General features: G+C 45.8%; 1 protein-coding gene across 4 annotated transcripts in view; it reads right to left on the bottom strand.

Annotated features, from left to right (window-relative positions):
* The window catches only part of LOC115531160 (rho GTPase-activating protein 44), a 61626-nt gene that overhangs the window by 20059 nt on the left and 18919 nt on the right, over positions 1 to 22648 (bottom strand). Inside the window, exons 1-11 of one of the 4 annotated variants that reach the window (XM_030340262.1) lie at positions 13969 to 14108; positions 11675 to 11714; positions 10229 to 10348; positions 9251 to 9327; positions 8170 to 8281; positions 7204 to 7280; positions 2955 to 3072; positions 2614 to 2682; positions 1872 to 1953; positions 1258 to 1385; positions 275 to 386 (exon numbers count right to left, since the gene is read on the bottom strand). In XM_030340262.1, coding sequence (XP_030196122.1) covers positions 275 to 386; positions 1258 to 1385; positions 1872 to 1953; positions 2614 to 2682; positions 2955 to 3072; positions 7204 to 7280; positions 8170 to 8281; positions 9251 to 9327; positions 10229 to 10348; positions 11675 to 11714; positions 13969 to 14030 — 997 coding nt within the window. In that variant the 5' untranslated portion in view covers positions 14031 to 14108. Of the gene's footprint in view, positions 1 to 274; positions 387 to 1257; positions 1386 to 1871; positions 1954 to 2613; positions 2683 to 2954; positions 3073 to 7203; positions 7281 to 8169; positions 8282 to 9250; positions 9328 to 10228; positions 10349 to 11674; positions 11715 to 13968; positions 14110 to 22648 lie in introns of those variants that run through there. The other 3 variants (XM_030340264.1, XM_030340265.1, XM_030340263.1) reach the window with 3 other exon arrangements.

Consider the following 22648-nt stretch of genomic DNA (forward strand, 5'->3'; position numbering starts at 1 on the left):
TTGCATAATGAGGAGCAAAGGTCGGTAGTTTGTTACGACATAGAACACATTTCAGAAGATAGCTGTTTGTTTGTGTGCCTGTCTCTTGTGCACTGTGTATGTGTGTGTGATGCACAATGAGTGTGAGGGCATGTGCGTGTGTGTGTACTGTGTGTGTGTGTGTGTGTGTGTGTGTACTGTGTGTATGTGTACTGTGTGTGTGCACTGTGTGTGTGTGTGTGTGTGTGCACTGCATGTGTGTGTGTATGTGTGCGTGTATGTGTTGACCACTCACCAGCGATGGCGTGCGGGTCTGCAGAGTACTCCTGGACATCCATCACGCCACAGTCCAGAGAGGCCTTGAGCTTCTTCAGTTTGGAGGCTGAGGGGGCCACTCTGAACAGACCCTGGAAAGCCACAGCAGGAGACCCAGTGAGACGGGGGCGGGCCATACCGCAAACAATATCTGTTTCACATGTAACAGGCTGCCAACCAGATGGTCATTTTGTCGAAATTATGAAAACATACATATTGATTTCGAATTCTTTATGGATATTTCCAGGAGACGTATATGTTTAAAGTTGTGTTTAAAAGCTTTGGCAAAGTCATCAAGTAAATTAATTACATTCGGAATGATGAAATTTACATAAAATGTTTTTATTCATGTTTTCCTCTCATTTACGAACTGTGATATGATTAAGTCCTGCAGTTGGTGCTTGCATATTAGTAACGAGTCGTTCACTGAGCACTCAGAGCTGTAATGGGTCCACAGGACTCCATCCATCAGCCATGTAAATGCCCCGCAAGATATGTGCATTTTCTTCATTGGAAAATGGCGTCATCTAACATTCTCTCATGCAAAGGAAATCTAATTAAATTTAAACTAAGCCTTATTTTCTGTGTGTGTGCGTGTGTCAGTGTGTGTATGTGTGTGTGTGTGTGTTAGCGATAGGGCGAGCGTGTTTTTCTGAGTTTGTGTGTATGTGTCAGTATGTGTGTATGCGTGTGCATGCGTGTGAGCGTGCGTGGTGAGCGTCTGTGTATGTATGTGTGTCTGCGCGCATGAGTTTGTGTGTACATGTGTGCGCGCATATACGTGAGAGTGCATGTGAGTGTATGTATATGTATGTGTGTGCGTGCGTGTGTGAGTGCGTGTGCCTCTGCGTGTGTGTATGCATGTGTGTGCGTGCGACTCTGCGCTTTTGTATGTGTGTGTGTGCGAGCGTGTGAGTGAGTGAGTGTGTGCGTGCGAGCGTGTGAGTGAGTGTGTGCGCTGACCTCTTCCTGCAGGCCACACTCCAGCAGCATGGTGACACAAGCCTCGATGGGGAAGGCGATGTCGCGCCCGCTGAGGTCCAGGTGCTCCTCCAGGGCCTTCCCGTAGCACGGCTTCTCCACCCAGGACTCTGCACACACACACACACACACACACACACACACACACACACACACACACACACACACACACACACACACACACACACACACACACACACACACACACACACACACGCGAGTTAGGAAAAACACACACACAAGTTAGGACGAACACACACACACACACACACACATTAGGACGAACACAAATACACAAGTAAGGAAAAAAACACACACACGTACATTATTATAAACGTGAAATATTTAACTCTTTCAAATGAAACAAAACCGATGTGTATATATATAAAGATGCAGAGAAAGATGCTGTTCTGTAAGCATAAGCACTTAGGATACATCAAGGAAATGAGGGAGTGTGTGTGTGTGTGTGTGTGTGTGTGTGTGTGTGTGTGTGTGTATGTGTGTGTGTGTGTGTGTGTGTGTGTGTGTGTGTGTGTGTGTGTGTGTGTGTGTGTGTGTGTGTGTGTGTGTGTGTGTGTGTGTGTGTGTGGACCTACCCTGGTGGGCTTTGATCTGGGGCAGTAGACTCTGGAGCAGTTCTAATGACTTCTTGTGGTACTCCGACTGGACATCTATCAACTTAGTATTCACACACACAGACAGACACACACACATACACACACACAAGCACGCACACACGCATGGACACACACACACGGACGCAGAATGAGACGGAGACGGTGGAAAAAGGAGAAAGAGGAGAGGAAAGGAGGGGAGATGGAATGAGAGGGGAGGGGAGGAAAGTAAAGAAGATTAGAGGAGAAGAGAGGAAGGAGAAGAGGGAAGAGGAGGGGAGAAAAGAGATGATAAGGGGAGAGGAGATGAGAGGAAGGAGAAGAGGGAAGAGGAGGGGAGAAAAGAGATGATGAGGGGAGAGGAGATGAGAGGAAGGAGAAGAGGGAAGAGGAGGGGAGAAAAGAGATGAGGAGGGGAGAGGAGATGAGAGGAAGGAGAAGAGGGAAGAGGAGGGGGGAAAAGAGAGAAGGAGGGGAGAGGAGATGAGAGGAAGGAGAAGAGGGAAGAGCAGGGGAGAAAAGAGATGATGAGGGGAGAGGAGATGAGAGGAAGGAGAAGAGAAGAGATTGCACAAATGAGGTCAAGATCCAAAAATGTAATTGATTAACGTAAAAAGTGGAGCGAGAAAGTAAGAGCAGGCTGAAAGGTGAATTCTGTATTCAATGACTACAGCATTTTATGGATTGTGTTTGATCCATGGTTTTGGTACACTGTCCTACTTACTGTCTGGAAGTAGCGTGCATATTCTATTTCTTTGGCCATAAAACTGTACATGTCTGCTGATAGCTGGTCCTGGGGGAGAGGAGAGAAACACAACCACAGATGATAACCATGACTTATAAAATGCTGTCCTTTCATAACAAAGCTGGCATTCACATTTTAATAATACAAGAAAGAATCATGACTCATCTTTTAACATAACTAGTTCTAGAGCTCAATTGCCTATAGCTGCCTTGTTAAAGAAAGTGTTGACCATACGGCCCTCGTTGGATCAGATTCCCCCGTTGGTGCGTATAAGGTGATATAGTGGGAGGAGGAAACACTGAACGGGGCCGGGGACTGACCCTGCAGATCTCCATCCTGTTGGCGGCCTCCTCCATCTCCTCCCTGTGGTGCTCGGCCTTGGCGCCCGCGGGCTGGAGGGTGCTGGACAGCCCTGAGGACTTGGAGGACTGGTAGAACCTGCCAGGAGACAACCGCATGCACACGACGTTACCGGCTACAGGGAGGACGGTCAGATGGACAAATAAAGCCTAGGGCGTTGCTTGTCGATTTTACATAAATACATGCAAGTGCAGGAATATCTGTGAATTAATATGTGGAATATCTAGAATATGTAGAATATGTACATACTGAATGTTGTTGAATTTGACGATAAATTTGACTTAAACCTATGATAAAAAATGACCTTGTGCCAACAGTGTGTGTGTGTGTGTGTGTGTGCACGCTCATTTTCACGGTGTGTTGCCTCCGAGTGCCAGATAATATCTCGCGCTGCCGAGAGGCTCATTTCCACAACATGCAGTGGAGATCGGGCACGAGCGGGCTGAGATTTAGGTCAGCACATTAAAAACGAAAATAAAAAGAATCCTACACCACAGGACAACAGTGACGAAACCACATCCCCCGCCTCCTCCTCATATGTGGTGACAAGCCTGGAACCATAGTGTGGGAGCAGCACAGAGAGAGAGGGAGAGAGAGAGAGAGAGAGAGAGGGAGAGAGAGAGAGAGAGAGAGAGAGAGGGAGAGGGAGAGGGAGAGAGAGAGAGAGAGAGAGAGAGAGAGAGAGAGAGAGAGAGAGAGAGAGAGAGAGAGAGAGAGAGAGAGGGAGAGGGAGGGAGAGAGAGAGAGAGAGGGAGAGGGAGGGAGAGAGAGACAGAGAGAGAGAGAGAGGGAGAGGGAGGGAGAGAGAGAGGGAAAGGTAAAAAGGGAGAAGAGAGACTGTGTCTATGGATAGAGAAGAGGCTCAGACCCCTGTTGTTTCACTGATCAGCAGGGGGGCTTGGTGTACCTTCCTTGACTCGGCAACTCAGGACCTCAGGATCACACTCAGATTCAACTGTGTTGAAAAGCGGTACCGTACCGACGCCACGACAGAGCTGAAGAGCTGCAAAAGGATTTGAATCCAATACAGAACTGAATGCCTGAAGCAGGGGTGGACTGACTTCTTCCATGTCTTTCACAGAAAGTTGGATGCGGCACCACGGCCACAAATGTGCAGATCGTCGTCGTTTGTGATCAAGTATCAGGAGAAAAAGAGATTTGACGGAGGATAGCGGGTGTGGAACCATCCCTACAGGAACAGACCTCCAGCCGCGCACAGGGCTGTGGCATTTTGAAGCACTTTGAACTGCTTCTGCGTCTACAGTGAGCCTGCCAGCGATCACAACACAGATGCCACTTGATACTCTTTTTGTCTTTAAAGTCTGCAGTAACTTTCAGGGTTTCAACCGCACTCCGCACAGCATGATACAGCTTGACAAATGTATTTCGCCTCTTGCAAACATTGAGTATTCTGAGAGCATTATGAGGGTCTTTCTCAAAGTTCTCTGGTGAAAGAAAGAGTTTCCACTGCCGCAGAGAGTCTCACTGCAGGCTTCAGAAATGCGACAGAACTAGAAGAAGAAAACGGCTATAAAAGTTATGTGAGGAATGGAATAAGTTTCAAAGGGCTATTCCTTGATACGGAAATGGACTTAAAGGAACGCGTGGGAAATGAATTGAGACGTATGTGTGTGTAGAAACCGAGAGCCGTTCAGCTTGAGAAAGAGACAATCCCCATGAGGGTCCACACTGACTGCAGAAGAGGCAGAAGTCTGACGGCAGCTCTGTTCCCGCAAGGTCTGCTGAGGAAATCTGCCCGCAACATCTCAGGGAACGACCAACGCAAACACACACAAAAACACACACATACAAAAAGTTGACTAGCCAACCGTTGTATTTTCCATACATTTAAAGGAGCACGATTCTCGAGGGGTTGACATGAGAGAGACATGTGTACGCTGCAGGTAAACAAGGTTGAAAAGGCGAGCGAATGTAATCACCCTTCATTGAGCTCAAGAAACCCCCCCGGTCGGTTTAACAGAGAGGAACAGTGCTGGGTGTTTCTCCGGATGCTTCAGATCTTACCTCTGCATGTGAAACACTTGATCAATATCAAATGAGTTACAGTCAATAATTAAAGTAATCATCAACTATCAAATAAGCCAGCCATACAGACAGCTAGTCAGTCAGCCAGTCATCAAATCAATCAATCAATCAATCCTCAAGTAATCAATATTACATTAGAATATCCCCCATTCAAACATTTAATTGCTCAACCAATTCATTAAGCAGTGATCCGGTCAATCAGCCAGTTAATCAATCCATCGATCAGTTTAGTGTAGCTCTCTCCCCAACTGTCCTCATGAGCCTATTGGGCCCTGATGTCCTCCCCAGCCCGACCAGCTCGCCCATCACATCACATCACCTGGTTCCCTGGAGTAGGTTCTGATTAATGAGGGCCGTCATTCGAGTCGAGTATCTTTTATAGGTTTTTATCACATAAAGTCTGGTTGGGCCGCCCAGGCACAGTATGGGCTGGTAACACTTCTCTCGACGGCCATCAAGATCTTCCATGAATTGAATCGTCTCCTTCTATTTCTGACCTAATTCAGGTCCACAGGTACCAGTCTGGGTACCTGTCCGCCGACCGCTTTTTAATGATCAACCTTTGGCCCTTTCTCCTCCACTAGACTGGCTGTCATCATTATACCTTACTTTCGTTGTCCCTCTCTCCAGCTCTGCCTCGTTAAAGCTCTATCCTCTTGTTGAGCCGAAACTCAGCCTTCCTCAGCCCTTTACCGCGACCACCTTTTCATCTCTCTCTCTCTCTCTCTCTCTCTCTACCTTCTCTCACTCTTTCAGTCTCACTTATTCTCCCTTCATCCCTCATACATACTCTCTCTCTCTCTCTCACTCTCAATCTCTCTGTCTCCAACTCTCTTTCCCTATCTCTCTCTCATACTCTCACTCCCTTCTCCCTCTTTCACTCTCCCTCCATCTCTCACACATACTCTGTCTCTCACTCTCCCTCTGATTTAGCCCACTCTCTCTCTGTCGCCCACTGTCCCTATCTCTCTTGCACTCTCTTACTCTATCTCTTTCCATCCCTCACACCTTCTCTCGCCAATCACCTTCAATCGCCTGTCCCGTCCTTCCTTCCGTCTGTCCTACCCTCCACAACCCTTTTCCATACAAAGGCCGACTGCAGAACTCGTTAAATTCTGATTTACGATGAGCTCTTATCTTATTAATCACGGATCCCTGCGCACAACACTGGTTTTGTTATTCAAGCCTGCTTCAGGAGCACTATGTCACCGCGACTCCTCGTCTGGGTTCCCTCCTCAGCGAGACACAAGGGCTCGGCCGTACATCTCTAACGCTCCCTTCTCAAGTGCTGGTACCGTCTCCAGAGCACGACACAATTTGCTAACAAAAACAAGAACCTGGCAATTTAAAGCTGCTAACAGAATGTGGCGTTGGAACCAAATTGGTTTCCTCCAAGGCAGCTATCCAACCACTGAGAGAGGACCAGTGAGAGGATCGCTGGGTCGATCCGCCCTGCAGAAACCATGGAGACGGAGCCCGGGGACAGAAGCCTTCTGAATAGTGTGAATACTGGACGAACCTGCAGGCCAGCGTGAAGAGAGAGTAAAAGTAAAAGGAGGCAAATATGTTTGCTTAGTGCTACTGAGAATTAGAATCGTTTTTGGGAATTACCCAACGTGACAACAATTACATCTAAGTGACATGACAAGTTCTGTGCTGCTTGTGTTTAGTACTGGTCCAACGCATTGCTCTGGAATAGGACGTTCCTGAGTGGAACAAGGATTTGTGGTACATTCGTGTATTGTAAATTCAACGATGACAATTGCACAAAACGGACGCAGGATCTTCACAGCAATCCATATCAACTGATCAATGCCCTGTTTCCTGGATGCCTTACATATATATGTGTGTGTGTGTGTGTGTGTGTGTGTGTGTGTGTGTGTGTGTGTGTGTGTGTGTGTGTGTGTGTGTGTGTGTGTGTGTGTGTGTGTGTGTGTGTGTGTGTGTGTGTGTGTGTGTGTGTGTGTGTAAATGTTGCAATCAAACCCTTGTGACATTTAGTTGGAACGTGTGAAGAGGAATTCCCTCACAGAGGATTAAGTTTCTCTCTCTGCAGGACCATAACAAAGTCTCTTTCAGTCCCCTCTCCCCACTTTACACACAACTCTATCGCACACACACGCACACACACACACACACACACACACGCACACACAGGCTTACCTTGTGCGTGCAGAGTCCATGTCCAAGACTAATTTAGCTAAATGTTTCCTTTGTTTCTGGATGTTTGGTATTTCCACCTGGGAGAAACAAGACGAGATGGAACACACAGCAGGAGAAAGACAACAGGTCAGTTCATACATCATAGGTGATTCTCTGTGTGGATGTATTGTCAGAGGCGTGGATCAGCTCTGATCGGGTCATTCTCACGAAAAAAAGAGGTGTGTGTTGACTGGGCTTGGTTTAACAATGTGTGAACTAAATGAATACCTGCAAACACGGGCGTTCTGTGCTGTTTGGAGCCTGCTATACAGTGTGTCTAGAGAAGTTTTGAATTAAAATCCTTACGGAAACATAATGTTTGGAGATAGGTGGATCAATGGATACTTTAGAAACAAGCCGCATTCAAATGTATACTATATAGCTACTACAATAGCATCTTGAATATTGTATAATGCTTTGTGATGATTTATGAAACACACTTTCCCCAACCCTATGTAGAACAAAATCCAATCAATAGGTCAAGCATGAGTCATCATATAAAAGCAGTGACCTCCTATGTTCTCCCTCTGACTAAACAACATTTAATTTACAATTAATCTCACAGACTAGACATTAATTATACCATACCCCTCCCCCTTTCCCCTTGAGCGACGCGGCTCAGTCACCTAGTGGCCAACTTGGTTCTGAATATCAGCTGGGTGAGGGCACTTATTCTTTATTCAGTTGCATCACCGAGCTAGTGTTTAGAACCATCTTGGATCTATGCACATTCTATTCGATTACCGAGCTATAGTTTAGAACCATCTTGGTTCTACGCACATTCAGTTCCATCACCCAGCTAGTGTTTAGAACCATCTTGGTTCTGAACAGGTTCAGTTCCATCACCCCGCTCGTCATTAGTACCAAGATGGCCATTTGCAGGCCAGCAGGTTGCCATTAAAGGCCCTGGTGGGGTGGTTATCGCACCTCGGCCAGGTCGTAGAGGGGCTCTATCACGTCCCTCTCGATGGTGACCTCAAACTGGATCAGCTCCTGAGCCAGCTTGTCCTGCGTCTCCCCGCACAGCTTCAGCATCTTCCTGTAAGATCAGCCAATCACACAGAATGTCTCATTTCCTTTCGTCCAATCAGGACTGGATGTTGTGTTTTATTTAGTGTTTCTTTTAAGGGGCTGTTGGAGATGCAGCATTAACAAAAGTAGTATTTGTGAAAGTCTTGGTTTGGCTAGTTTTGTCGTGTATTTCGCGGCCTGTGGTGTGTTTAAGAGATCGATCGGAGAGACACGATTGGCAGGCGTTGCTTTTTTTACTCAGCTGTTGTAACAGCAGCATTTGTCAGACGCACATCTCATCAGAGACAAACAGCACCAGCTGGGTAGCCATAATGGGCTCGTTCAAACTAAATCATTTCCAAATGATTATTTGGCTGAGCCAATCAACAGGGCCAGTATAAACGACCTTCGAATGCATCGTTGGTGGCCGAGCCCTGGACAATTCACTGGCTAAATATCTCAACATAGAGTGGCATTAAAATGTGTCAGAGATCTTTAATTAATGATGGAGCAAAAATAGTCGTATTCAAATAAAAAAGTCCCTCTTTGAATTTGGGTTTTATTGATTTGAAAAATGGAGTAAGCTGATGAATATATGTATGATGATAAAATTATAATATAAACATTTATGTAACGACTTATGTACATGTTGTGAATATTTACAGTGCAGGTGATATTCATTTAATAATTAATAAGATGGCTACGTCTCCCATTAACGTCATAGGATTTCACTGATGAAAACTTGGGTAAACAACAGCAATGTTTCCTTGGATCAACGGCATTCCATTCCATTACAGTGACTTCAACAAATCACACCGCTAATGAGCCCCATTAATCAAAGCAGCACAATTGATTAAAACATGTGGTATGAGTGTGTTTGTGTGTGCGCATATGAGTGTATGTGTGTGTGCATGTGTGCATGTGTGCATGTGTGCGTGTGTGTGCGTGTGCGTGTGTGCGTGTGCGTGTGTGTGTGTGTATATGGGTATTTACTCACCCTAATAGGGATTCGTCTCCCAGCACTGCAGCCCCTTCCACCATACATTGTGCTAGTGTCGTGAGGGGTAGCTTTTTCTAAGGACAAGAAAACAACACACACACAGACACACCCACACACACACACACACACACACACACACACACACACACACATGCATACACGCAAGTAGATGAGAGGAGAATAAAACATTATTGTCCATCAGCTGTTACAGAAAATTGGTTTTGATGAATGACCACATTTGATGAATGACACAGGAAGATAAATAACAACATGCAACTACAAGTTATGGTAACAATATCAATTAAAGTAATTTAAAGCCTTTAGTTAATGATGAAAGGATCATTAAGAAAACATTAATATGCATTTGTAGATGATTAATAGGTGCTCAGGCTACCAGCCTATCCAGTGGAATGTACCAACTGGTAGGCTATCCATCATGCATCTGGGTGGACACTCCCACTGTATATGTGTGTGTGTGTGTGTGAGTGTGTGTGTGAGTGTGTGTGTGTATGTGCATGTATGTGCATATGTATGCGTGTATGCATATGTGTGTGTGTGTGTGTGTGTGTGTGTGTGTGTGTGTGTGTGTGTGTGTGTGTGTGTGTGTGTGTGTGTGTGTGTGTGTGTGTGTGCGTGTGTGCGTGTGTGTCAACATCCAATTTATATATTCAAAAACGTCTATATTTCAATGTCTTTCAGGGCCCTCTGCTGTATGCATTGCACATGTTAAACATCACCTTATATTCAACTGATTTTGTTTAACTAAATTCTGCTCTTTGTACAGATATTTTTAGTAGTTTAGTTTATTCATCTACTTTTATTTTAAGTATATTTTGTGTGAAGGGAACTTGCAAATTAAGAATTTCATTGCCCAGTGTAAACTATGTTTCCATTGTATATATGACCATAAAGATCTTGTATCGTTCGTGCGTGCGTGCGTGCGTGCGTGCGTGCGCGTGTGCGTGTGTGTCCTACTGAGGGGGATCTGACAGACTTCTTCTCCACCTCCACGCCCTGCTGACCCTGCAGACAGGCAGTCAGCTTCTTGTGGGTGCTGTGGGACACCTGCTTGACCAGCTCTAGACGCTTCTCCACCTTCACACACACACACACACACACACACACACACACACACACACACACACACACACACACACACACACACACACACACACACACACACACACACACACACACACACACACACACACACAAGTAGACAAACACTTGAGCCACAGGGCTCAATATGCAGAAAGGTGAATCTCTCAAGAGAGAGGGAGAGACCAAAACATATTGATATCCAAGTCACCCACTCGGTGAGATTCATATTCGTATCTATAGCTGTTGCCAGTACACAGAGTACAAACAGTACGAGCTGACGTGAAGATACTTCCAGCATTATGGGACAAATAAGCTACATTACCAATAGCCTGAATGGGATTTTCTTTTTAAAATATTCAAGAAATACTGCACTCAGAGTGGGACGTTTCATTCAAAGAAGTCTGATAATTGAAAAGAGCTTCTCTCATGTGCCGCCCCAAAGACCACCCTGTCCTCCAACAGGACTTCCCAGACTGTGCATTCTGAAGAACGGGGGAACTGATGCCTTCACGATAAAAGGCTTCATCTATCTGCTCGGAGACCAAACTTCAAATACTCAGTATTAAGGGATGATTATAAGAAAAATGTATTACTTTTAGAAGCAAAAATAATGCAAGATGATTAACTAAAAGGCACCAAAACGAATATATTTTTACAATTGAGGCAAAAAGGGACAGATCCAAAGATCAATAATCCTAGTGACCCAATGGATCAATAACCCTATTGGTTTGACCAGACAGCGCCTGGCATGGCATGGCTGTCACATGTCTTCAGGCAATGCACCCCTAACCTAACCTACAGCCGGGAGCGGGGCTAGACGTACACAAAGCGCTTCAATGTTTTCGGTTCGAGGGCCAAGAGAACTGGAATGTGGTAAGAGGGTCACACAGAGGTCACACGGGGGTCACACAGGGGTCACACAGGGGTCACAAAGGGTCGAGGGTCTGACCATGGATAATTTCTGTAGCTGCTGCTGTGTTTGTAATGAGATGTATTGTCTTCTACAATAGATCCTACTTGGGTACTTAAAGACATTTAAATTTTGCTCTGCAAAATAGCTTGTGATTTTTGGTCAGACATTTATATTTTCAGAAGCCAGAGACAGTTCCTTCGCCATCGCCGCCCCTACTCTCTGGAACTCCCTCCCTCTGGCCTTCCGAAACTCAGATACAGGTCGTTCAAAACTCAACCTAAATCCCATCCCTTCAGGCTTCTGGTTGGGCAATGACCCATATTTCATTGGTTGGTGCTTTGATAGGTCAGCCTTGGCTCCGAGGTTGACCAGAACGTACATGTACCTGCAGAAAGCTATGTTTTTACCTGTAGAAGATCTTCACTTAACACTTCCGTTTTTTCAGCCCTGAGGGAGAAATAAGCAGAGAAAAGAAAAAATGGGTTAGAAAAGCAGTTAAGACTAGCAACATTAAGTAAGTTATTACTGTGGTAAATGGGCGGCATAGCTCATTCCACAAAACTCAGCTGGGGGGTGAATTGCTATGCAGATTGATTTAGCTGTACAGGTCCCCGGGTCATTTTCAATAATTGGAATGGTTTATAATGCCATCCCCTGGGAAGTGCAAATAGGGTGTGTTTGGAAAAATGAGAGTGTGAACGATATTAATATACTAACACTTGGTGAATTTGGGATTTGTTATTGTCAGTTTCTTCTTGTGATCATGGGGTCATCCTAAGCTAAAGTAAAGGTGTTGCCTTGCCCTTATTAAAATGTAGCATAGCGTACATTTGCGATTGCGATCCCTTTGAACTATATTGAAAGTGTACATTCTAGGTGAATTTAGGACCCAGTGGCACTCTCCAGAAAACACTGATCGACATGACAGGATTTTTGCATCGTTGTAAATTGGTAACAATGCCTTGAGCAGTGTTTATATCGAACCCATCAACTTGAAAAATACCAAAGGCTAGTAAACGGAAACACTGATTAAATCCTTGTTGTGAATATCTCACATGATAACAATATCCCCTGTTAAAATATCAGCCGCATTCTGTTATCTTCCAAGTGGGAGAAATCTATCCAATCAAATGATAATTGTGTGTGTGTGTGTGTGTGTGTGTGTGTGTGTGTGTGTGTGTGTGTGTGCAGTATATATATATAGTTATACTTGCAGTATAACTATATATTTAGCTAGCCCGTGAAATGTACTGTAGGTAGGCCAAACACTAATCCTCAATAAATGATGTGAACATTTGGGTGACATTCTTTTGTATTGACAATTAACTGGACACTCATCTTCTAGTTAACCATCAGCCTGCCGGATTAAGCAGCTATTTGATAAGAGGGACCAGGACAATAGAGTAGTCTATTCAAACACAGCACTGCATGAAAGACAGCAGTCCATTCAAACACAGCACTACAGCACAGACAGAAGTCCATTCAAAGACAGCCCGAAAGCAGAGACAGAAGTCCATCAAAAAACAAATGACATAAAATGGACATAGGTTAACTAGCAAGGTCATCCAGGAACGGATAACCGGCAAGGTCAAGGTGTAAAACAGGGGCAGATTATAAATTATTCACTCACAGACTTCACTAGTGTGTTACATTCACTTCCTAAGGCAAACTCATACTGTTAATAAATGACACTGGAACTCATTCCAGACTGAGCAGCCTGTGAGCTGAAAAGCTGACGCTTCACGCCTTAAAAACAACCACAACATGGGAGGAAGACATCCTGAAAGGTCACCAAAGAGGAATCAGGGTAAGGGAATTTCCCTGAAAGTGGAAGCTTCCCCGCGATGAAAACCAAGCCCATCTTAAAACATACTGGTCAATACTGTAACCAGATACAGTTAATACTGTTTACTTCCCGAGCCTGGCTCTCCCTGACAGGGAACACTGTTCCTGTGGAGCAATTTGGATTTCTTCTTCGATTTCTCCGTCAAATTTTGATTTGACATCTTTGGTAAACATGTATTTCTGACACAGCAAAAGGAAACTAGTGTGCCATACGTAACTTTGAGGAAGTTTATGAGAGACCACCGGTGGATTCATGTACACTGGTAGGAAGGAACCAGCGCATTCTGACATGAGGGAAGAGGAACAAATCCTTTACTCTGACGGACGTTCTCAACACCCCAGGCTCATTGAGGATTGGCCCGTTGAGATCCCAAGTCTTCGACTTTAGACGAACCGGCTTAACAAAGTTAAAGATGAATAATAAATATTAATATCCAGACATAGTAATACAATTACATTTAAACCAAAAGAGTATACACAACACTGTACTCTATTCTCTCCACCCCTCGACCGCCCTCTACACTGCAAACAAACAAACAAAATGACAGCTGTGTCGTCTTGAAGAAACGTCGTAATAGTTGCATTTGCAGAAAACGTTTCCCCAAAGAAGAGAGGACAGGAGACATCTCCTAACCACACACAGCTTACCGCCCTGTCTCTCTGACGGCACCGTTACAACATCCTCCATCGTCCACAGCGCTTAGAGAGTCAACTCCCTCCGAGCCCCCCCCCAAAAAAACAGACCGGCTATAAAGTCCATGGAGGAAGTACCACCGTGAGGACCAGGGAGACGGAGAAGGGTCCGGTGGTTACACCACCTGAACCCTGCCTGGTGCCGGTGCTGTGCAGGACTTACAGAGCAGTGCGTTTCTTGCTGGAGGCTTTGGTACGGGTGATGTGCAGCTTTCTCTTCCACATGCCCCCTGCTGTCGCTGGGAAGGGACCCGGCTGACTGACCTCAGTCTGGGGTGAACCGAGTCAGGGAGAGGAGGAGGAGGAGGAGGAGGAGGAAGAGAGAGAGAGAGAGAGAGAGAGAGAGAGAGAGAGAGAGAGAGAGAGAGAGAGAGAGAGAGAGAGAGAGAGAGAGAGAGAGAGAGAGAGAGAGAGAGAGAGAGAGAGAGAGAGTGGTGGGCGGAAGGAAGGAAGGAGGGTATTGTACTGGCTGAGACCTGCCTATCTGGTCCTTTCACTATTTCAGTCATCGCCCAATTGTGTGGACAGGTCTGACACTACTGCTTACTTCCCTTGTTGGCTTTCCCTGACACACGCATGCACACACACACACATACATCCTGTGTGTGTGCGTGTGTGTGTGTGTGTCCCTGTGACTTATGCACATATCTATAGCTGATTGTGCTGATAGGACTGACGCATTGACAGATAGGTAGTCTCACAAACGGACACACACAGAAACACAAAACCATGAACAAAAACGAGGAGAGAACTCAGTTAGATTCCAAATAATAGAAGTTATGATAACATCTTAAGTGTTGGACACAGATGCTGGACACGATGTATATACAGATCTGATTGTATATCACCCTGGCCAATTGTATAGTTTGTAATGTAATGTCTCAAAATGACCAGCAGGGGGCAACTTTCAATAGCGTAGTTTGCCCACACCTCGCTGACCTAAACTAAGACCTAGCCACTATAGCAGTAGTACACACACACACACACACACACACACACACACACACACACACACACACACACACACACACACACACACACACACACACACACACACACACACACACACACACACACAGAAGCACAGCAGGTCAACGCACTGACCAATCAAAAGGAGGTTACCAAAGTCATGTGGGTATGGATTGTCTCCACAGAAATATCATTGAAGGCTCAACACAGGTTCCCCCCCCACCCTCAGCGGTGAATTTAACACAGCTCCGTCTCCAGAGCAGCATTACGGTACATGCTTACATTCACCGGACTTCTACATGCATTCTGTTCCGATTGCATAGTAAAACAAATCAAAACACAGCCAATACACAAGCATAACTGCCCCCCACACATCCATCATGGTTCCGTTTCGGAACGCAATACATCGTCTGTAATGGTTCTGGTAAATGAAAAAGAGCTGACATTAGCGGGCGAGAGCTCTGCGCGTGTTTCCCCGACTATGACCACGCCTGGGAGAGCAGTCCATTAAGAGAACAGTGTTGGCAGCCCCGAGGCAATCAGAGGTTGGCTGGAGACATTGTGAAATACACCAACTATGGTGTTAAGAAATAGCACCCTTATTCAGACCAAATGAGCAGTTTGAAGGGGAGGGAAAAAGAGAGAAGGAAAGCAAGAAAGATGGAGGCAGAGAAAAATTATATAAGCAAAGGATCCCATTTCATACTTTGACAACTCTTTCTCTTCTCATCTGTTCAACAACCTACATCTCTCTCTCTCTCTCTCTCTCTCTCTCTCTCTCTCTCTCTCTCTCTCTCTCTCTCTCTCTCTCTCTCTCTCTCTCTCTCTCTCTCTCTCTCTCTCTCTCTCTCTCTCTCTCTCTCTCTCTCTCTCTCTCTCTCTTCCTTCCTCCCTCCTCTCTCTCTCTCTGCAGCCTATTGTTTGTTAATGGGTATACTTACTAGCAAGGGTAGGTTTGGCCTTCCTGGCCTACATAGAGTGGCTGGTGCAGATGGCAATCAAAAATCTTGATAGCTTGAACCCGCCCCCTCCATCACCCCCTCCAACTCCCACCCAACCTCCTCCCTGCCTCTCCTCTCATTTCCTCTCCTGCAGCAACAGCAGCCTCTGACGTCACACTAGGGTTTCCCACACAGGCAGAGAGACAAAGAGAGACAGCGGGGGAGAGAGAAAGAGATATATATATATATATATATATATATATATATATATATATATATATATATATATAGAGAGAGAGAGAGAGAGAGAGAGAGAGAGAGAGAGAGAGAGAGAGAGAGAGAGAGAAATAGAGAAAGAGAGAGAGACAGAGAGAGAGATAAGAATGAGGAACGGCAAAGGCATTTTTTCATTAAACCATTTCTATAACCTAAAACCCAAACCTAAATCTATAAATATAGTTTATTCCATTCCACCTCAAAATGTGATGATGTAATACCAAGCCTACAGCATTAACCCAACAAGAAGGCTATTGATAAGCTATGAGAATACACATTAACACCACGATATCAGCTCTGAACACACAGGGAGAGTGAGAAGCAGCCGTACTGCGAGGCTCGAACACAGGGGAGTCCAGGGGCTATTTCAGGACTCTTTCATTATCTGTCGTATCTCTATAAACCCGTCTGGGCGTTCCGCATCGCACAGGAGAAGGAGGAGGATGAGGGAAACAATATTGAGGATCGCGGGGAAAATTCATTTGACAAGTGGAGTGAGGTATCACTTCTTGTGAAGGAGGGACGGCGTCTACCCATACTCCTTTAACAATACATTGTTCTCACAAACACTTTAAATCGTTTAACTGGCACTGGTACTGAAAAGGTAAAGAAGCCTTTCCTCTCAGGGTCTCAATCCATCCCAAAATGTGCGCGCATGGGACTAAGGCCTCTGAGTATCAAACACGTTCAGGCCATGCCGAATGAGAAACAAGTCAGAGTCGGTGAGGCCTCTCCCAGGCTCCGCCTCCTTACGCCTCATGACATCGCGGCACGAGTCAACGAGCCGATCCATCATCCACCAATCAGAGGCTTTGTAATGACTCTTTAATCACTCTGTTCTAGTCCCCCACCTCCCCTTGCTACCTGAACAGCCCGCCTGCGACAAACGGGCACCGGTCCATCCCCGCGCAGGTACAACTGAGGCCCGGGGGGGGGAGGTGGGGGGGGCGTTTGACAGGAGGACAACCCCCCGCCGTCGGGCCGTCTTTATAAATGGTGCATTCATCCAACGAGACGGGTGAGGAGAAGACAGGCTCTGACAGGGGACATCACCGAGCCAGCAGGGTAGGATGGGTAGTCATTACGTGTGTGTGTGTGTGTGTGTGTGTGTGTGTGTGTGCGTGCGTGCGTGCGTGCGTGCGTGCGTGCGTGTGTGTCTGTGTGTGTGTGTGTGTGTGTGTGTGTGTGTGTGTGTGTGTGTGTGATGTTCCTTGATTCAGAAATATATGTTTTTTGTATGTGCTCAATATACATTGAAAACGAAAGGTATATGAATATATCCATAGTGGCACATACAAATTTACTCTGCACACATATATGTCTGTGTTATTCCATATGCGTATATATATATAAATATACACCTTTAGTATTCAGCGTTTAATGAGGTGATGAAGGACACACTACTCCAACCCCCCCCAAAGAGAAGCGTTCCAGGTGAAGACCGATTGCCCACGACGCCTTGCTCTGCCGATCCCTGGAGGGAGTTGTTGCCATGGTAGCAGTGATGCGTTGTTGAAGTAAGAGAATGGATGGAGGGACCAGAGGGGGAGAGCGCGTGGAGAGACGCGGGGGTGTGCGGATGAACGGAGAACAGTGGTAAGGGGGGGGGGGGGGGGGACGCCTGACTGAAGACAGCAGAGCACGCACCTGAGAGACGTCGCTCTGTCTCACTGGGTGCTGCTGGTGCTGCTTTGATTTGTCTCCGCAGACCCAATCAACACACACACACACACACACACACACACACACACACACACACACACGCACACACGCACACACAAAACCACCCCCATCCCCCCACACACACACACATACCCAACCCCCACCACACCCGCAAATATAGTCTCACACACACACAACAACCCCCCCCCCCCCCACATTCACACACACGGTCACACAAACAAACAGTCAAACACACACACACACACACACAGACCCTTCCCCACCCCCACACATACAGTCACACACACAGGCAGGGTCTGTATCTATCTTGATCTCTCCATCTGTATAATTCTGACTCTGATCTCTCTCTCTCTCTCTCTCTCTCTCTCTCTCTCTCTCTCTCTCTCTCTCTCTCTCTCTCTCTCTCTCTCTCTCTCTCTCTCTCTCTCTCTCTCTCTCTCTCTCTCTCTCTCTCTCTCCCTCTCCCTTTTTAACACACATGAACACACACACACACGAGCACACACAAAATCGGATCAATCTATAGCTCTTTGTGCATCCTGAAGGTCATCTCTTGTCCTTTTACTATGGTACGGTAAAAATATTATCGGAATTGTATCTGCATGTCCTTATGAATTAAAAAATATCAATACAACATATATTTATACGTGTGTGCATAAATACACCCTAAACACACCCTAAAAAATCGCATTAAACACCCATATGCCATTCTCTGACTCAAAGAAACATCCGATTGGTATTCTGAGGTAATGGCATAATCCATTCTATTCAAACTACAAAACTACAACTATGGATGATATTTTACCCAGTGAGGATAACCTCTGGTGCTTAAATGATTAATCCAATAGTAAATATACCCTTTTCCCAGTAGGAAAAACACAGGTGTAGAATTAATTAAGGGTCCGTCCGATTAAGGCATAACAGTTTACCGATATAGACAGAACTATTCAAGTAAATGCACATGGAGCATGCAACAGAAATGAATAAAACCGACAGGATTGATGGTCTGTGAAAGTCACTCCACTGAACAATTATTGAATGTAATTGTGTGCATCACAAACACAAATATGCGTTGATTTTCTAGTTCAGATTATACAATCATATGCGTAATAGTTTCTTGAATTCTACAGGGTACGCGACGGAAATTGACACCCCAACACCTCGCATGGCAGCCTGGCTTCTCTTCCTCCAAAGCACCTATTAAAATGCTGCTCACTACCAAAAGAAACTGCAGACAAGGTCAAACTCTTTCAGAGATGTGGCATTTCACAAGGAGTCCTAAATCCCTTCAGCTTCTCTCAAGTGAACACTATAAAGTGGAATGACTAATGCCAGACTCACCGAGACAACTTTAACCCTGTCTGGATGCCAACAGAGTTACAAAACACCCCAGAAGAAAACTAATTTATTAAAAAAAAAAGACATATGATGCAGGCCTCAAAGATTTAATAGTTTGCTCTTTGAGATACAGATGTTTCAGCAAGAGATGGCACAACACAGTAATAGAACATCTGTCTGTGCGACGGGACAACATATGATGTATGACTGCACTTACTTGGACAGATGTGAATAAAGTGATTCATTCATGATCGCACCATCTGTCACAGAGTCACAAGTCCTCTCATGCAATGTTGTACTCTCTGGGACCGTCTTAAGACTTGACTAAAGCTGTTTCAGAGCCTCACAGATTTACAAGGCTGGACTGAACCCAGTCTCAGAACAGAAAGGCTCAGTCTTCTGAAAGGGAAGGGTATGGAGGTGCTGAAACATTAATGATCCATACACTGTTGGTTTATAAATTCTTCAACACTGGCTAAAAATATGAGCAATGCAATGTAATCATAAGTTCTGCTGAGTACGGTAGGGGCCCCATTTAGCATTCACAATGAATATAGATCAGCCGGGAAGTTTGGCAAAGTTATTTTTGCAAGTCACTAATGTAGATTGAAGAAGCCCACATAACTGAGAGCATAATAATAATGAATGTTATTTATAACGCTTTACATCAAAGAAATGATCTCAAAGTGCTACATTGTACAAGAACAAAGGGCAGAAACAACATGAAAACAACAACAGCTAAGGCAGAGAGAGGCTGTATACACTAAAACTAAAACCTAGGCACAGAGAGGCTACATATAATATTTTAAGGTTTAAAATATCAGTCTAGCCAAAGGCTTTTCTAAAAAGATAGGTTTTCAAGCCTTTTTTTAAATAATCTGCATGTCCTGCAATGCTTAATTTACCAACTCTATGCACACATATGCACACACACACATACACGCACACACACACGCATATACACACCGAACAAACAGATGCACTTATACACAGACGAAACAAACACACACACACACGCACGAAACACACACACACACACATAACCACACGAAACACACACACGCGTGCGCATATACACACAGACACACTCGCACGCACGAAACACAAACACACAAGTGCGAGAGGTCGGAGTTCAGCCTCGGCTGTGGTTGATCGAGAGAGGGTAAAGCTCCCCGGACACTTTTAAGGATAACGGCTCGTTGTGTATGATTGTGGATGTGTGGAGCTTTGCTCTGGAAAGCCGTTGATTTTGAGGATCATGTCCAAGAGTGAAGGCTGCCCGCACACCAGCACCATAACATGAGCGTGTGTGTGGATGTGTGGATCTCTGCCTGAGCGGCGGCTCAGTTTGATGTCCGTGCCGAGGGAGGGTTAAGCATCTCAGTATAACTGACATCGAAATGTTCGACATTGTGTGTGAACATTTCACACACAATGTTGCACATACGGTACTTAAAAAGCATCAAAAAGTTGCCTCCCTAGAACCGTCACCATGAAAAAGAAAAATCACGTGTTTGAAGCACTGGGTTCACGGGTTTTTTACTGATGACATGGAGAACTCTCTCACAACACGGGTATGGCAGTACTAGTGTGTTCCAAGTCTCCAGTCTTAACCTTCGGTCTTTACCTAGCACTCAACAGCAGGGCCTTATTCTCCGTGTATGACATCATTCAAATCACTGCGATATCAAAACCAAACCTAATCTATGGTAATGCCTTTCATGTGTGCTCACACACAGGTCTTCCCCTGTGGCACAATTAGCAGTTTTCGCCGTAACGCGTCAACGGACAGACAGGAAGTGGATACACCAAACAAACGTTGCAAGGGGCTTTCCCACAAATGAGTGAACATCTGGTGTGGGGACTCAGGAGCTGGAAGAGGAGAGGTGAAGGCTCCTGTGCGGCGACCGGCCCAGCAGACCAGCAAGACCGGGCCACAACTGGGCTGCCCTCAACCAGACTGCTCCGGGGGGGGGGCTCACTCAGGCACATGTTTAGCCTAGCAGTCAGGCAGATCTGGGATGCTGCCTGAGTGTGTTGTTTTTCAGATTATTGTAATTCATTCTCTCTCTCTCTCTCTCTCTCTCTCTCTCTCTCTCTCTCTCTCTCTCTCTCTCTCTCTCTCTCTCTCTCTCTCTCTCTCTCTCTCTCTCTCTCTCTCTCTCTCTCTCTCTCTCTCTCTCTCTCTCTCTCTCTCTCTCTCTCTCTCTCTCTCTCTCTCTCTCTCTCTCTCTCTCTCTCTCTCTCTCTCTCTCTCTCTCTCTCTCTCTCTCTGTGTGTTGCTGATTGGACTCCAGACAGATTGGTTGGACTCTGCCTCAGTTGAGGGGATTGAATCATGCAACGTTGTGGTTGAGCTCAAACAATTTCAGACAATGACTAATAGGTGATCAAGGGCGAGAAGACAACCACACACACACACACACACACACGCACACCCACATGCACAAACACACACACTACAACCCCCCCCCACACACACACACACACACACACACACACACACACACACAGAATAATCAACAAAAAACTGCCTTCTGTTTAACGTTGGCATCCACCAGAGCTATGAAATCATGTTTGTGTGGGAGCACGTGCGTGTGTGTATGTGCGTGTGCGCGTGTGTGTATGTGTATGTGTGTGCACACATATGTGCAAGTGTGCATCTACAGCCTCTACTGTCACTTGTTCCGACCTATTTGTGGTCTTTGGTCTCCTTTTCCCCAGTCCATCTCTTCCATCTGCTCCGGTCTCGTCCAGTTGGAGAACTCTCCTGCGCACCGTTCCTGCAGTTCTCCAGAGAGGAGTATTGGCACGGCCATGGCGGCCTTTACTCCTTAATCACCAACTCTATAGCCCGACAGAAGGAGCCACACGGTGTGTATTCTGCACACATGACTCATTAACACCAGGGAGGAGGCCTTCGGGGCGCTAAGCCCACATGGAGTCATAAATTAAATCTCTTTGCTCTGCCAGTCGTGATCCGCGGTGGAGGAAGTGAAACAGGCTAATGTGAGACGTGCACGGCGCTGCCCCCGTTTCTGAGCAAACGGACTGGGAACTTGAATGAGCATCGCCGGCCCTGATTGGTCGACAGACCTTCTGCATGCGGAGACGCACGAGAACACAATCTGGCGTGTGACCGCACATGCTCGCAACAAACGCTGCTGCTCCTTTCGGGAATGCCGAAGCTTAGTGGATGGATATGGGCGGACGTACAGGAAGACCGACAATAAAGCTGAACAATTATACACTTAACGCCGTAAATGTCCATGATTAACATCAGCGCATCAACCCGGTGTGTTGTCTTGTTTGATAGCTTTTTCTGCACAAGCCCCCGTGCATTCAAAACACGCACACGTGCACAGACACACACACACACGCACACACACTAGGCACAATACGTTCTGCTCAAAATAATATGGACGATTTGATTTTATAAAGGACTACCACTGAGCCCGGAAAATGAGGTAAACAACACTGGGATCCACGGACGTATCCGGTGTTCCCGATGTGCGTCAACTCATTCAACTGGTGGAGGATAATGTAACCGAAGCCCACTGCGGGGGGAAGAGTGCTAGCCCTCTTTCCAGGGTGTAGCGAGAGGGAGTGTCTGTTATTCCCCCAATAGGAAAACAG

The sequence above is a fragment of the Gadus morhua genome, chromosome 18, assembly GCF_902167405.1.
Source record: "Gadus morhua chromosome 18, gadMor3.0, whole genome shotgun sequence".
In the NCBI taxonomy this organism is placed as follows: domain Eukaryota; kingdom Metazoa; phylum Chordata; class Actinopteri; order Gadiformes; family Gadidae; genus Gadus; species Gadus morhua.